Below are 13,850 nucleotides of genomic sequence, written 5' to 3'. Positions count from 1 at the left end.
AGTTTGTAAATGGTTTTTTTCTTGGTTGAAATTAACTTTTTTCCAATTGGAGTATTACTGAACCACTTTTAACGGAAAGCAACGAACCAGCATACTCTATATTCAGTAAAACAAGATTTCCAGCTGTTTTGCGGAAGGTGGGTGGTGGTTTCTCAGGGAAGGTGTGGGGACGCCCAGAGCGCAGGGTCACTGACACCAAGCGCGGTTCTGTTGCAGCGGCTTCTGTCGGCACCCTGTCCGAGTCTTTCCCGGTCCAGTGCGCGGACGGCAGCGTCCCCGATGCACAGTCACCCCTAGACTCCACATCTGCATCCGTGCAGCCCAGGTAAGACGCTGTGTCTGCACGGTGCTGGGAAAGCTGCCGAGGAGCAAAGCGTATCCTCTCTACGTGCTCGGGTCTCCGCGGGAGGCCTGGGTCAGGTCACTTCGGGGTTAGCTGGCCTGAGAACGGCGGTTGGAAAGTCAAGTTTACCTTGGGAAGCAGCGGGGAAGGTGTCTTCTCAGTTTGCATTTCTTTTTCAGACGGCTTTTCCTTCGCTTCTGCTCATCCCATGTCCCGCCCCCGAGGTCCTCGTGAATTCAGGCGCCCAGTCCTGCCCCCCGCGGCCCCACTGTGCGCAGGGCGGCTTTCCCTTCTCGCTCTGGGAGCGCAGACCTACTGGCTTCGTCCTCACTCTACTGTTAGGAAGCGGGGACCGGGTTTCCACCCTCTAGTTCTTTCTCCGCTTCATGATCGGAGACGCCCAGTGCCCTTCCCACCGCGGCATCAGGGCCCCCGGAGCCGGTCGTGACCACCGCGCTGGTTTTCGTGGGGTGCCTTCGTGCGCGGAGGGCGCTCGCCGCTGCTCTGAGTTCTGAAGCTGTGAACTCCAGGCCAGACCGGTCTCCAGTTTCATGGCTGTCTGTGCTAAATGCACAAGTTATAAAGAAGGATCTCTGTGTTTGTTCTTGCTGTGATGACTGCTTAGATATGTTGGACGCATACTTACTACATCATTTTAGGTACCGTTCATGCCGGAAAATCACTTTTAAAATCTCGATATTTTTGCTTTTCTAGCCCTGTATCAAATCAGTCGCTTTTATCCGAATCTGTAGCATCCTCCCAAGTGGACAGTACGTCTGTGGACAAAGCAATCCCTGACACGGAAGACCTGCAAGGTTTGCACGTGGGCTCGCGCGGGTTCGGTCCTTTACCCGACAGCTGGCTGTTACAGGCCGGGCCTGTCCGAGGTGCCGCTGTCTTTTAAATTGCCAGCCTCAAATATAGTTTGCTGTTTGTTTTCTTTATGAGCAGAACGTTTTAGGTCTTCGGGTATTTAATTGAACTGTTGGGAGCCATTTCCCACTTCTGTGTAATTATGTCATCAGTATAAAGTCGAAAGCCGTAAATGTGTTTAGTTGAGAGTTGTGACTGAGTGAGTGAGTAGTGGGATTATATTCTCCTGTTCTCTCTTACTCTTATTCTTACCAGTTTAACCCAAATACTAGTTCCCCTCCAAGTACCTGGGGCTGCTGGTTTACGAGGAATCTCTTGTTTCTGACCTGGGCCGTCGAAGAGACCATTGAATTTGACCAGCAGTAGACCCTCTCCCGTCGGTGACCCACTGTGGCATCTTGCTCAGTGCCTCGTGTCCTTGCCCGCACTCTGCACACCCCCCCTTGTGTGGGTCACGGTGATCTGGGAGGGCTTTGTCGGTAGGCAGCGATCGTAGGGGAGACGCTTAGGAGGCTGGGAGGCAGACTGCGCTGGATGGGTTCTGTTCCACCAGCACGGGTACGATGGCTTTACAGAAGGAGGACACTCGGGAAAGGTGAGCCCAGGGTGACCATTGTGTCCCTCTGTCTCGGGCACGATTCAGAGAGACAGGCTGCCCCGACAGTGACCCCCTCCACGGGACATCGTAGTCACATGACAGTGAGAGAAACTTCTGGCGATGTTAGTCTAAGCTCTCTAGTTCAGATGTAGTTGAGCTGGCTAATTTCTCTTGCTCTGAGTTTATGCCCAATAAATGTTGGCATAATTTTGCCCATCGTGGATTTTGCTATAGCAAGGATATGTACTATTTGGCCAACATAAGCATTATAAGTATAAATAATTTTTATTTCTTGGTTAAATAGAAAAACTTAAGGAAGGGCACAGATGAGGGATGGTTTCAAAGCAGAGAGAGAAGAATCCCTGAGATTTAGTTATGCATGAGATGCGGGGAATAGGAGCAGGGTGGTAAAGCTTTCGGTTTTGCGACAGTGGCGGTGGCGGGCTGCTTCAGACCGGGCGCTGGGAGAGGTGGCACGGCCAGACCAGGTGTGCGCGGGGTGTGATCCCAATTCAGAACCGAAGAGCTCGGCTGGAGGTTGTAGGTCGAGCATTGGTCTTTAAATGTGTGATCGGTGTCACGTCTGAGACTTGGAAGTCCTTGGCACACTTTGAAAAGTGAGAGGCTGAGATTAGGGGAGCAAGTCAGATAACGACTCAGCAGAAGGAGAAGTCATCTGGGCCCCGGGTTATTGCAGCCCCCAGGTGCCGACCACTAGAGAGTTTGGAGAAGCAAGGGTTGCTGAGAGCGAAGGAAGGAAAAATGAACACAGGCTGCTGACCTCGCTTATGTTCTGTCTCGCAGTGGCACGTATTGTAGACTGTGAGCGAAATGGGTGCTGCGGGCAGACGTGGCAGCAGTTGGTGTCCACGGCCACCGAGGATGAAGACAGGGTGGTGAACGTACACCATGCGTGTGTGGAGGACGGCGTGGCTTTCTGCACTGAGTGGCCCTGGCAACAAGAGTACCAAAGGTGGCCTTGAAGCCACATTAGGAGAAATCGTAAGGCGTGTTGAAAATCCGTAGACTCCTTTTTTCACGTACGATTTCAGTGACCTTGGAGGTTAAGCCAGTAGCAGCTTCTAAGTACCTTTTAAAAACTCAGCATTCGTTATCTTAGCGTTGCAGGATCTCCGAGGAACCAGGTGTAAGTTTTCATTTGAGTTTAAGAGGATTCGTTTTCAGTATTTTAAAAACGTCTTGCCCACCCCGTTGAATTAAGACTGTCTTCTTTTATGAGAAACGTGTACCCGAGTGCAGGTGTCCCCCGCTGTCCAAAAGTAGAGCGTTTCTGTCGAGCCTTTTGTAAACCCAAACGGGATAAAGAAGCAACTGCCATTTCATCAACACGGAAATTCTCTTTGGGTATCTACTGGTTAGCAAAAACAGGTCCTAACGTAGGTTTTTCGTGAAAGTGAAGGGGCATGAAGCAGACTCGCGGAGAGCGGGGCCAGGCGTGTGTGTGCGTGCGTGCGTGCGTGTGTACACGCACACTCCTAACACCGATGTACTTGTGCTTTCCCTGGTGGTAGGAGTAAATGCAGAGAACGCTTTTCTCCGTCTATTTAGTGGATGGACGAAAACTCACAGAGAAGAAGTCTTGGACTCCAGCCCTACGGTGTCTGAGCTGGACTCCGGGCCAGAGTTGTGCCCACCGGCCGTGGTGCTTCCTAGATTAGGAGGTGGACGTGGCTTCCTGTCACCAGGGGCAGCCCTCCGTTGCCAGGGCGGGCTCCTCTGCTTTGGTGACCTGCCAAGTGTCTACTCCCTCTGTGTCCCTCAGGGAAATTTATCTAGATGGGAAGAAAATCCCAGATGGAAGAGGGTACGTGAGTAGCAGCTGTGTACCCAAGCCAGACTTTCCTGATGTTTTTTTGTTTATTTTTGAAGGAGAGACCGAGTGCGAGTGAGGGAGGGGCAGAGAGAGAGGGAGACACAGAATCTGAAGCAGGCTCTGAGCCGTCAGCACAGAGCCCAATGTGGGGCTCGAACCCACGTACCGTGAGATCATGACCTGAGCCGAAGTCGGACGCTCGACCGACTGAGCCCCCCCAGGCGCCCCTCCTAACATTCTTCATTGGAGTTTTCAGATTAGGGTTCTTGAGACAGCTTTGTTCTCTGTAGCTATTCTGCTGATAATTAAGATTTGTTGCCACCAGGTGGGCGGTACCGCTTTCATTTTGTCCCCGTGGCTCCGAAGAATTTTTCTCGCGTTTAAATGAGTATTTAGCGTATTACAGCACGTTTCTCATTTCATTATTCTTTTTACTTTAACGATTGGCGATACCTCACTCGCGTGGTCTCTAACTTAGGAATGTCGGATTTTCAGTTCACAAAAGGTAGCTTCAAAAATTCTTTTAAGCGTTTTGGTGCACTGGAAACCATCCTACTTGATTGTCTGACGGCACAGCATTGCCTCCCCCCCTTCAGTTCACCTGAGTCTCTCAGATGCAGGATCTTCCCCAAAAGAAGCGGCATTGGGGTCCGAGGTTCTACTACAGCGTGTGGACCCGACACCCCGCTTCTCTGAGCCATATTTGTGTCGTAAAGGAGAGGTGCCCCAAGCCCACGGGATAACGGGCTGACCGCACAGTCTTACTCTGTGTGACGCCGCTTAAAACTCAAAGATTTCTTCGGACTGGAGAGGGTGGGCGAGAATAGCCGAGCGGTCCTGGAAAGAGCGGAGCAGAGTTCAAAGCGTACCACCTGCTGCAGTCCCCAAGACCGCGGGAACAGGCGAGAGGACACTACCGTCGGGCCCTGGAGTGACACCGGGCGTCCGGAGATACACCCCGCGGTTCGCGGGCAGCTGATTTTCCGCAGGGAGCCGAGACCATCCAGTAGGCGAAGCCTGGGCTTCAGCAGGTGATGCTGGGACACTTGAAAGAATGAGACCTCTCCTTCACCTTTTACAGACATTTGCCCCAAAACACATCAAAGACCCAAATGGTAGGAGCTGAAACTGGAAAACAGGCATAACTCCTCATGGCCTTGGGTGAGGCAGTGCCTCCTTGGACGGGACGCCTAGAGCACAAGGGACCGGAGGAAAACGGGCGCATTGACCTACAGCAGAGTCAGGACCCGGGTGCTTCATGGAGCGCCGTCAGGAGCGCGAAAAGGCAATCCAGAGAATGGTTAAGAATATTTGTGAATCCTGTATCTGATAGGAATGTGTAAAGAGGTGTCATCGTTCAACAGTAGAAAGACCAGTCTTTTAAAGGGCAAAGGAGAGGATTTGAATAGACGTTTCTCCAGAGAAGATACACAGACGGTCCACGTGTTGAGGATATGGAGGAATTAGAACCGTAATACATGTTTGTTGGGGATATAAAAGGACACGGCCTCTTCGAGAAACAGTTTGGCAGTCACAGATTTAATTCAGAAAGGGAGTTAACTGTATGGCCCAGAGACTCCTTTCCTAAATCCCAGGAGATGGAAAGCCCATGTCCACACACACAAACTTGTGTAAGGATGTTCACAGCCGCACTGCTTACAGCGACCGACCAGACGGCCGTCAGCAGACAGGCTCTGAGCGGACACAGAGAGGCGGGCTCTGTACGCCCCGGAGTGCTGCTTGGCCTGGAAGGGAGACCGGTTCCGGGGCCCCCCCACGTGGGTGGGCTTTGGAAACAGGGCAAGCAGAAGAAACCAGGTACACAGGCCACGGGTTGAATGGTTCATTCGGACGGCAGGTGGGCGCCGTGAGGAGGGCTCTCTGCTGGAGAAGGAGCCCTGGGAGGGGAAGTGCTCGGGAACCAGCCAAGGGGCCGCAGCCGCTGGACGCCCGTCGGGGCCTGACGCCAAGAACCTGTCTAAACCAAGTCGTGGAAGATTCCTGAGGTGCTGGGTTCTGACTGGTGGGTAGGGGAGACCGCCTTGTGAAGTTCGGTTCCTTTTTCATTTTTCTTAAGATGGCCCAAAGTCGTATTTCAAGAAGATTGATGTGATGCTTCTTGGCCCCCAGACAGCTGCTAACAGAAACTGGTCTCGTGCACAGAGCTGCTCTGTCTGGAACGGCGGCCACTGGTCTCGGGTAGCGTGGGCACCCGAGGCGTGGCTGGGCCGGAACTATGTAGTTCAGTGCGTGCTCGTTTGCGGATATGCTGGGTTTTGAAGACTGAGTATCAAAAATATGAGAAATATCTCGTTAATACTTTCATAGCAATTACATTTTTAAATGATAATATGTATTAACTTACCCTTCTTAAACTTCCTAACACGATGGCTGGAAAATATAAAATTAAATCTGTGGCTCGGCATATTTTTTTGGACCCTGCTACTATACGGGCTCACTTTTCTCACAAATATTTACAGTGTTCTCATTTTGTAAAGAATTCTTAAGCTAGGAGTAACTCAAAGATGATTCGGTCCACCTCCTCACTTCGAGTGAAACGAAGTACAGAGGAGGACAGGGAGTGTTACCGCAGGGGGTCATTGGAAAAGTGTGCACGTGCAGTCAGTGCCTGCCGTGCGGCCACTCTGTGTCCGCCCTGGGCGGAGGTGATGAGCGGAACCCTCGTCCTCCTGGGTCAGCAAGGCAGCAAGGCCCGGGGGTCACGTCACAGGGGTGCCGTGTCCACCGTCAGCTTTGTCGGGCTGCCTGTTAATGTCCTCCTGTGTGTCACTTTTCACAATGTGTATTAAAATGCTCGTTATACACTCATTAAAATGAGTGTATAAAACTCTCACTGTTATGTTTGTGTACTTTTTTTCCTTAACAGGACCCAGAGTAGAGGGCCTTGTTTCTTTTGAATGTGATCATCCATGTGGGTAGTTGAACTATAATTTTATCTGCCCTGTGCTTTTTAAAATGTTTTTTAAGTTTATATATGTTGAGAGTGAGAAAATGAGTGTGAATGAGGGGGAGGAGCAGAGACAGGGAGAGAGGGCGAGAGAGGGAACCCCGAGCAGGCTCCATGCTGTCAGCACAGAGCCTGATGCCGGGCTCACTCCCACAAACCGTGAGGTCGTGACTTGAGCCGAAATCAGGAGTTGGACGCGTAACCCACTGAGCCCCCCGGGCACCCCTGCCCTGTGGTTTTGAAGCATCTTGAAGTCACCGGCCAATCGACTTTGTCTAGTTGAGATTCCCGTTAAAAATGAAGTTGATTCCACAGCCTTAATGCCATCGCACAGGCGGCCCGAGTAGACCTTCGGTCGTGCAGATACGACGTAGGCAGCTGCCGGTCGCTAACCCTTAAAGAGCAGGTGCCCTCTTGTCTTCGGTGCTCATTTCAGATTGCGAAAAACTGCCCAGTTCCGAGCAGACTTCCTATTTTGGCTTCAGGTTCAATATGAGTACGGCCCTTTTAAAAGACTGGATTGTTTCCTTTTACGTAATCATGAGTTTGATCAGGCATGCTTTGGTCGTAAGTCTCATAGAAAGTAAGGAAACAGAATCTCTGGGAATCGTAGACTTACGCCAAACGCTGTATCCTCTTGCCCACGAGTTGATTTGTGAATGTTTCAACTCTAGCTACCGACCACTAGTTTGAGGTAAGCTAAGGTCACCTTGGTCCCCTGGGGATCTAGTGGACAGTGATCAGTGTCAGATGCTCGCCCCAGCTCCTGAGCTCTTAGATTCCTTGTGGACTCTTAGCTCTACAGGCTGTGCGTTTGCTGTAGACGGACCTTCAGGGTCCATACTGTGAAATGTCTTCCTTGAGACGCTTCCGTGCAACAGCACTCGTGTGTGTGGCAGGCGAGTGCCTGTTTTCACCTCTCTGTTTCCACATACCAGAGTTTGTGCCTCGGTAATTAAACCTGTCTTGTTAAAAAATGTTTTCTTGTGGTAGTGCTGTTACTGCCACTAAAGCATTGTTTATGTGTTTATTTGAATATCACGGTTTCTTGGGAGAACAGGTTAGATATTACAGCTTACAGATTTCAGAGACAACAAATACATTCTCTCTGGATTGCAAGTTAAACTATTTTTGAGCCCTTTACACATAGAGGGACGTTATCTGATATCGTTCCGGGGGCTGGGGATACGACAAGTAAACGACACTCCGCCCCTGCCCCCCTGGAGCTCGAGTCCTGAGGCTGTTTGTTGATAATAAGAGGTTTTATGTGTCCATAATGTGTTTCAAAATAAAACGTTCGTGTTAGTAGAACTGTCTCCCATCTGGCTTCAGAATTTCTAGGTGGAGTGATCACAGAGTTGTTCATTTGTGCGTGTTCACTTTTCGGTTTGTGCTGTTTTGTCTTCGTCGTGTTTTGTTAAAATAGGAGGTCATACGGTTAACATAGGTTAGAATCCCTGACCTCACGTGACTGAGAGCCCGCTCTGCGTAGCTCGCTGGACGGGAGCTGGAGGTGCAGACGGGAAATACGATACCGTCCCTCCTGGGTGGGCTGACCCCGTAATTGGGGAAACCGGGGCACGCGATTACAGAGGGCGAGTAGTTCAGGAATGCAGTTCGGGTCTCTGTGCGGCGCCAGCTTGCGGTCGGGGCGTGAGGATCGGCACCGGGAGCAGGAGCGGGAAGGACGAGCCCCCGCCCTGGAGGAGCTCACCGGACAAGCCCCCGCCCTGGAGGAGCTCACCGCTGAGCCAGGTTCAGGCAGACAGGCGGTTCCCACCGTGTGGGCAGCACCGCTGGGGCGCACGGTAAGCTTCCTAATCCAGGTCGGTGCGTAGGGGGTGGGGAAGAGTTGATGGTAGACGCTTAAAAATGAGAGCCAGCCCCGTGAAGAGTGGGACCCGAGGGCCGTGGGCAAGCATTCCACACGGAAAGGAGGCCGACGAGACCAGAGGCCAGAGACCGTGTGTGTTCAGAGAGACAGGCGCTTCTGGGCGGCTGTAGCAGGGGGAGGGTGCCGCCGGGCCTCCAGGCTTTGTCCTGGGGGTGAGTCACATCGCGGGGCATGGGCTCCGTGCCGTGTCAAGTGTGGCCCGGAGAGGCGCGCACGTGGCGGGCCCAGGATTTGGTGGAGGGATTTGGCCCAGGGAGCCAGGGGTGCTGAGTGAGCCTCGTGGAGAAGTGGGACGGCTTCTGTGGAGGAGGGGATACTCGAGCTGCTCCTGAGAAAGAAGAGCAGGTGCACCCAGGTGTGAGGAGGTCGAGGAAAGGGCCTTCGGGTCCCGGCCGTGGGTGGTGCCTGGCCCCACAGCGACCGTGGAGGGTCACTGTTTGGGAGCGGGATGGCGTGTGTGCTGGGCCATGTGACCGCCCCTGCCTCGTGACCGCGGCCTGGAGGGCTCAGTGAGGTAGGGTTTAGGTGCAGGAATTGCAGTCTTGGTGCAGCCGGCCTTCGCTTCACTGCTTAAGTGCGTCATTTTGTTATCCTGTTTGTGACATTCTACTACATCGACCTTGCTAACGTTTTAAAGGTTTTGTGTGGAACATTCTGAGACTTTTAAACATGGTGCTCTGCCCGGTCTTGCTTTCAGCCTGTTTTTGCCCTTGTTCTGAGAAATCTACGTAGTTCGGACCCCAGCAATATTCAGAAGTTGGCCTGTGGCCATCTCCTTACACACTCCCGTAGAAAATACCCCAGGAGTATTTGTGTGCGTGCGTGTGTGTGCGTGAGTGCTTGCACCTTTTATTTCAAATACATAATTTAAAAAACATAGGGAATGCCGTGCTAGATCCAGAGTCAGTGTTAACATATCGATATATGTTCTTCCAGATTTCCTGCGTGTGCACATCCACACGTACGTCACAGGCACACATACGTTTGAGGAATAGGGGGTCATATTATGTAATCGGCTTTGTCACTCCGTGTAAGCCTCTTCCAGGCTAACGGAGTCCTCAGTGGCCCTCACAGTAACAGACTGGTGGGGTGGGAGGGGGACGGCCACCAACCAGTGTCAGAATCTCACTGAATAATTAAACTGTACCTCCTTCCTGTTTTGTCAGCTTCAGTATCAGATACGGCACAGCAGCCATCTGCGGAGCAAAGCGAGTCTCTTGAAAAGCCAAAACAGAAAAAGAACCGCTGTTTCATGTGCAGGAAGAAAGTAGGACTTACTGGTAAGGGCCAAAGTGCAGTGGCGTCCGCCTCAGTGTTCTTTAAAATAACGCGTGCCTTACTGTTCCAGGCCCCAGGAGGTTCACGTGTGTTCCCGTGAGAGCTAATCCTGGATTCATTCCCGCTTCTGAGTTTTCTTAAAGTGTCTTTAATTATATACCTGAGAGTGACATGAATAGATGCTCTTTTACTGGTCCATCCCAGCAGAGTCTTCGAATGTCAGACGGGTCGGGCCCGGGCGCCAGGTGCTCCGAGGGCCAGAGAGTGCACACAGGAGGGGACCCAAGCTCGGCCGGCCCCGCTGTGAGACGCACCGTTACTCGGGGAGGGAGAAAACGTAGTGAGATGCCACTTGGGTGTGGAGCAGAGGAAGCACAGTCAGCAGACTGGGAAGTCGGACAGGTGCCGCAGTTCATCCGAATGGAAGAGGGGGGAGTAGGAGCCCGTCACGGAAAGTACCACGACGGCAGCACGTTTGAGGCAGGCCCTGAAGGAGGGCTGGGACCCAGAGCTGATGGAGTAGGGGCGTTTCAGACAGAAAGAACAGCTCGACCAGAAGGTCGGAGGAAGGAAAGAACGGGGCCTCGTCAGGGGCCGCGGATGGGGAGTGTGGCCGCGGCACGGAGCGTGTGAACGGGGGCGTCGGATACGCGGTGAGACAGAAACACGGACAGGCTCACGATGTGCACTGTGCTTCCTGGTGGACGGCGGTCACAGCTTCTAAACAATGACCATTTCTCGCTGTGTGCGCGCCAGGCACCGTGCTCTGTGCTCCGTAGCATAAGAACTTGACGTACAGAGCTGACAATACCGGATAAAATCGGATGCTTTTTAGGAAGGGTTCTCCCGCCAAGGAGTAGGTTGGAGACCAAGTGGAAAGGGGATTATAATCTGATGTCAGAGACACTTACGACTGGCCCGTACTTGGGCAGATGTGTTTATTTAGAGAATACAAGCACGGACAAATAAGACGTTTCGAAATAGACGTATTTAGTGTCAAATACAGTCTTTCTGAGTCTCAGAAACACTCAGACTTCGTGATGGGAAGGTGGAGACTCAGTAATATTCATCTTGTCCGGTCTGTCGGTCTGGCGTTAGAGTTGGCTTCATTTTCCATTCATTGTCACGAGGGGACAGAATGTGTTTCTGAAACAGACAAACAAAAAGGTGGTGGAGGAAACTTCCATCAAACGTCAGTGTTCAAAATGTCGATTCCTGTGCTCCGTTTCCAGCAGCTCCGTCACATCAAAACACTCTGTTATGAGAAGCAGGACTGGTTTTCTATAAAGGCCCTCCACCCACACTCGAGATCTCTCTTTCGGCTTCAGCCCTGTGGGCATTTCCCTAAAATTAAATCGCATTATTGCACGTTTACCGTGTGTTAAGTGCTCACCACCTTCCCCGTTCGGTCCCTACAGTAACTTATTCCAAAGTTACAGATGCAGAAACTGAGGCTCGGAGAAGCTCGGTAACTGGCCTGCGTTAGTCAGCGAGCGGATTCACGCTGAGGCGGCCCTGATGCACCCCTGCTCCTGCTCGCGCTGAGCCGCCGGAGCCCCGCCCCCGCAGGGGTCTGCCGCGGGAAGCCAGCGTGGATCCAGGCCTCCCAGAAGTTTCCTTACACCTTCTTCACTAAATTTTAAGGTTGCCTCTGACGGTGTGCTTTCCTGCACACTTAGAATTTGGATTTGAGAACCGTTTTACATTCGGTGCAGCGATCCCGACTTTGGTAGGAGGTAATTGTGGCCACGTTCCAGGTGGAGACCCGAGCGCAGGGCAGCGGTTGTGATTTGCCGGGCTGTGCACCTGCATTCGTAGGGTAGGAACGAGGAAGGAAGCGATCAGCTGGTGCAGTCTGAACCGAAACCGTTACTAGGTCCTGCAACTGCCCAGCGTGCTTGTTTAGACGCCGCGCTGCGTAGCCGATGCTGTTAGTGTTGACGGTGCTGAGGCACCGCGCAGTCAGTCCCTCCCTCCCGCTCACGCATGTGTACTGATCCGTTTGCAGGGTTTGAATGCCGGTGTGGACATGTGTACTGTGGTGTACATCGTTACTCAGACGTGCACAATTGCTCGTACAATTACAAAGCTGATGCCGCGGAGAAAATCAGAAAAGAAAACCCGGTAGTTGTCGGCGAAAAGATCCAGAAGATCTGAACTCCTGCTGGAATACAAACTCCTTTGACCATCTGCAAACTAAAAGTTGACTTGAGGTCTTTTTTCCTAGTCCTGGGGAGTGTAGAGCAGTGTGCGTGGCACAGACCTTTTAATCATGCATGTCAACCAGAAGAATAGATTTTTGGTTTTGTTTTGAAAATGACTCTGAACTTTTATTTCCATTGCAGTTTCTGTGGCTGAAAAGACTTAAGTAAACTTTACAAGTATTATCCTTCTAAGATCATTTTAATTTTAGTTGAGCGCAGAGGGCTTTTCTAACAAACGTGGAGACCTTTCGGAGGGCTGTGATTTTTCCAGTATTAAACATGCATGCGTTGAACTTGCAGTTTATTTTTCTCATTGTGTGTGTATATAGAGCTTTTCTCTGCAGCACGATTTCTCTTTTGATAATGCCCGTTAGGGCACAACTAGTTACCAGTAACTGAATGTATCTTAATCATTATGGCTGCTTCTGTTGTTTCATTAACAAAGGTTATACCTGTGTTAGCATATAGTTTCTTTGCACCCACTATTTATGTCTGAATCATTTGTCACAGGAGAGTGTGTGCCGATGAGATTCTACGTTTGTGTGTTTCTGAATTGTTTGAGAGAGGGAAGGAATGGCTGTGTGTGTTTCATCGCCAACCGCAGGCTTCTTTCGGTAGCGTTCACCGGTCTGGGTGTGTACACGATACGAAGAACGATCTGGAGTAATCGTGCTGTGTTTATGTTTACCCCACCTGTCTGTGATTAAATAAAAAGGAAAACCACACGCTCCCTTGTTCTGCCGTTTCTCTTACTCTTCTTGCTGGTGGCTCACCTTGACCTGTGGTGCTTTCGTTTCTCCTCCACTGACTCCGCGCAGCTGCCGCCGCCGCCCTTGTCACATCCGCTTGCGACCGATCTTGCCACGGTGAGTGGTGATCTCCTGTCGCTTTGCGTGGAGGACCTCAGCGTTTCTTTAACGCCAAGAACTGCTCTCAGTCGCTCAGAGATCACATTCTCCGGCTCTGCTCCTCAGCCCGTCACGCCGGGTTAGCGTCTGGTCAGGAAGGAGCTCCTTTTTCTGGTCGAATTCGAAGCGGAAAGGGCCTAAATCAAACACGGCAGCTACAGGATTGTGGACGAGAGAGACCGTCTGTCCCATGGGTTTCACACTCTTATCTGCCAGCCAGCCGTTTTTACCCATGAAATACTACAGAAAACAGATGAAAAGCACTATTTTACAATACAGATTTCTAGGTTTAAGTTTGTCTACCACTTCTTGGATGTAATGATGGCTCAGCGTTAAAATCTGTAAATGTAACGTATTTAAATGTAATCTGTCAATTTACTACATGAACAGATTCAAGAGAGAAAACCGTTCTGACTAGCTCAGCAGATTCAGGTTAAGCACCTAATAGAATTCAACACCCACTCATGATGAAAACTCTTGGTAAGTCAGAACCAGGAAGGAATTTCCTTAAGCTGATGATTTCTGTGTAAAACCAAACAAAGAAATGAAAAGCGGCCATCTTCCAAAAAGAGGAAGCTCATTCCCTTTTAAAGTCGGGAACACAGGGCTGCCTGCGGTGAGTTGGAGATCTGTGTTCAGTAGAGTCAAAACAGAGTCAGTCATAGGAAGCAGGAAGGAGGAGACGCTTGATATTTGCATGTTAACCTGTTTGTTCTTACAGAAAGTCTAAAGGAATCTAGAGAAAGTACTAGAAATAGAGGGTGTAGTTAGGTAGCGAGGTGTGGCATTACCTCTCAGAAGCCAGGTGCATTTCTTCATGGCAATAACTAGAAAGCCAGAAGATAGCTTTTATGGCAGCATCATCACCAAGTACCTAGGACGTTAACAATACATACTGAAGGCCTCTTTAAGAAAACACTAGGGGCACCTCAGTGGCTCAGCCAGTTAAA

At 51.0% G+C, this 13,850-nt stretch overlaps 1 protein-coding gene across 3 annotated transcripts in view; it reads left to right on the top strand.

Moving 5' to 3' along the window:
- ZFAND6 (zinc finger AN1-type containing 6) overlaps positions 1-12,717 on the top strand; it is a 68,180-nt gene extending 55,463 nt beyond the window's left edge. For all 3 annotated transcript variants that reach the window (XM_047086509.1, XM_047086507.1, XM_047086510.1), the window contains exons 3-6: positions 217-325; positions 1,058-1,158; positions 9,677-9,790; positions 11,797-12,717. In XM_047086509.1, coding sequence (XP_046942465.1) covers positions 217-325; positions 1,058-1,158; positions 9,677-9,790; positions 11,797-11,945 — 473 coding nt within the window. In that variant the 3' untranslated portion in view covers positions 11,946-12,717. The remainder of the gene's footprint in view (positions 1-216; positions 326-1,057; positions 1,159-9,676; positions 9,791-11,796) is intronic.
- The last annotated feature ends 1,133 nt before the right edge of the window (positions 12,718-13,850 follow it).

This window comes from Lynx rufus, unplaced genomic scaffold (genome assembly GCF_022079265.1).
Source record: "Lynx rufus isolate CCGP_SWC_20201006 ecotype Redwood Valley unplaced genomic scaffold, mLynRuf1.p SCAF_21, whole genome shotgun sequence".
Lineage (NCBI taxonomy): Eukaryota > Metazoa > Chordata > Mammalia > Carnivora > Felidae > Lynx > Lynx rufus.
The sequence above is the reverse complement of the archived record's forward strand: the minus strand, read 5'-3'. Positions and strand labels throughout refer to the sequence as shown.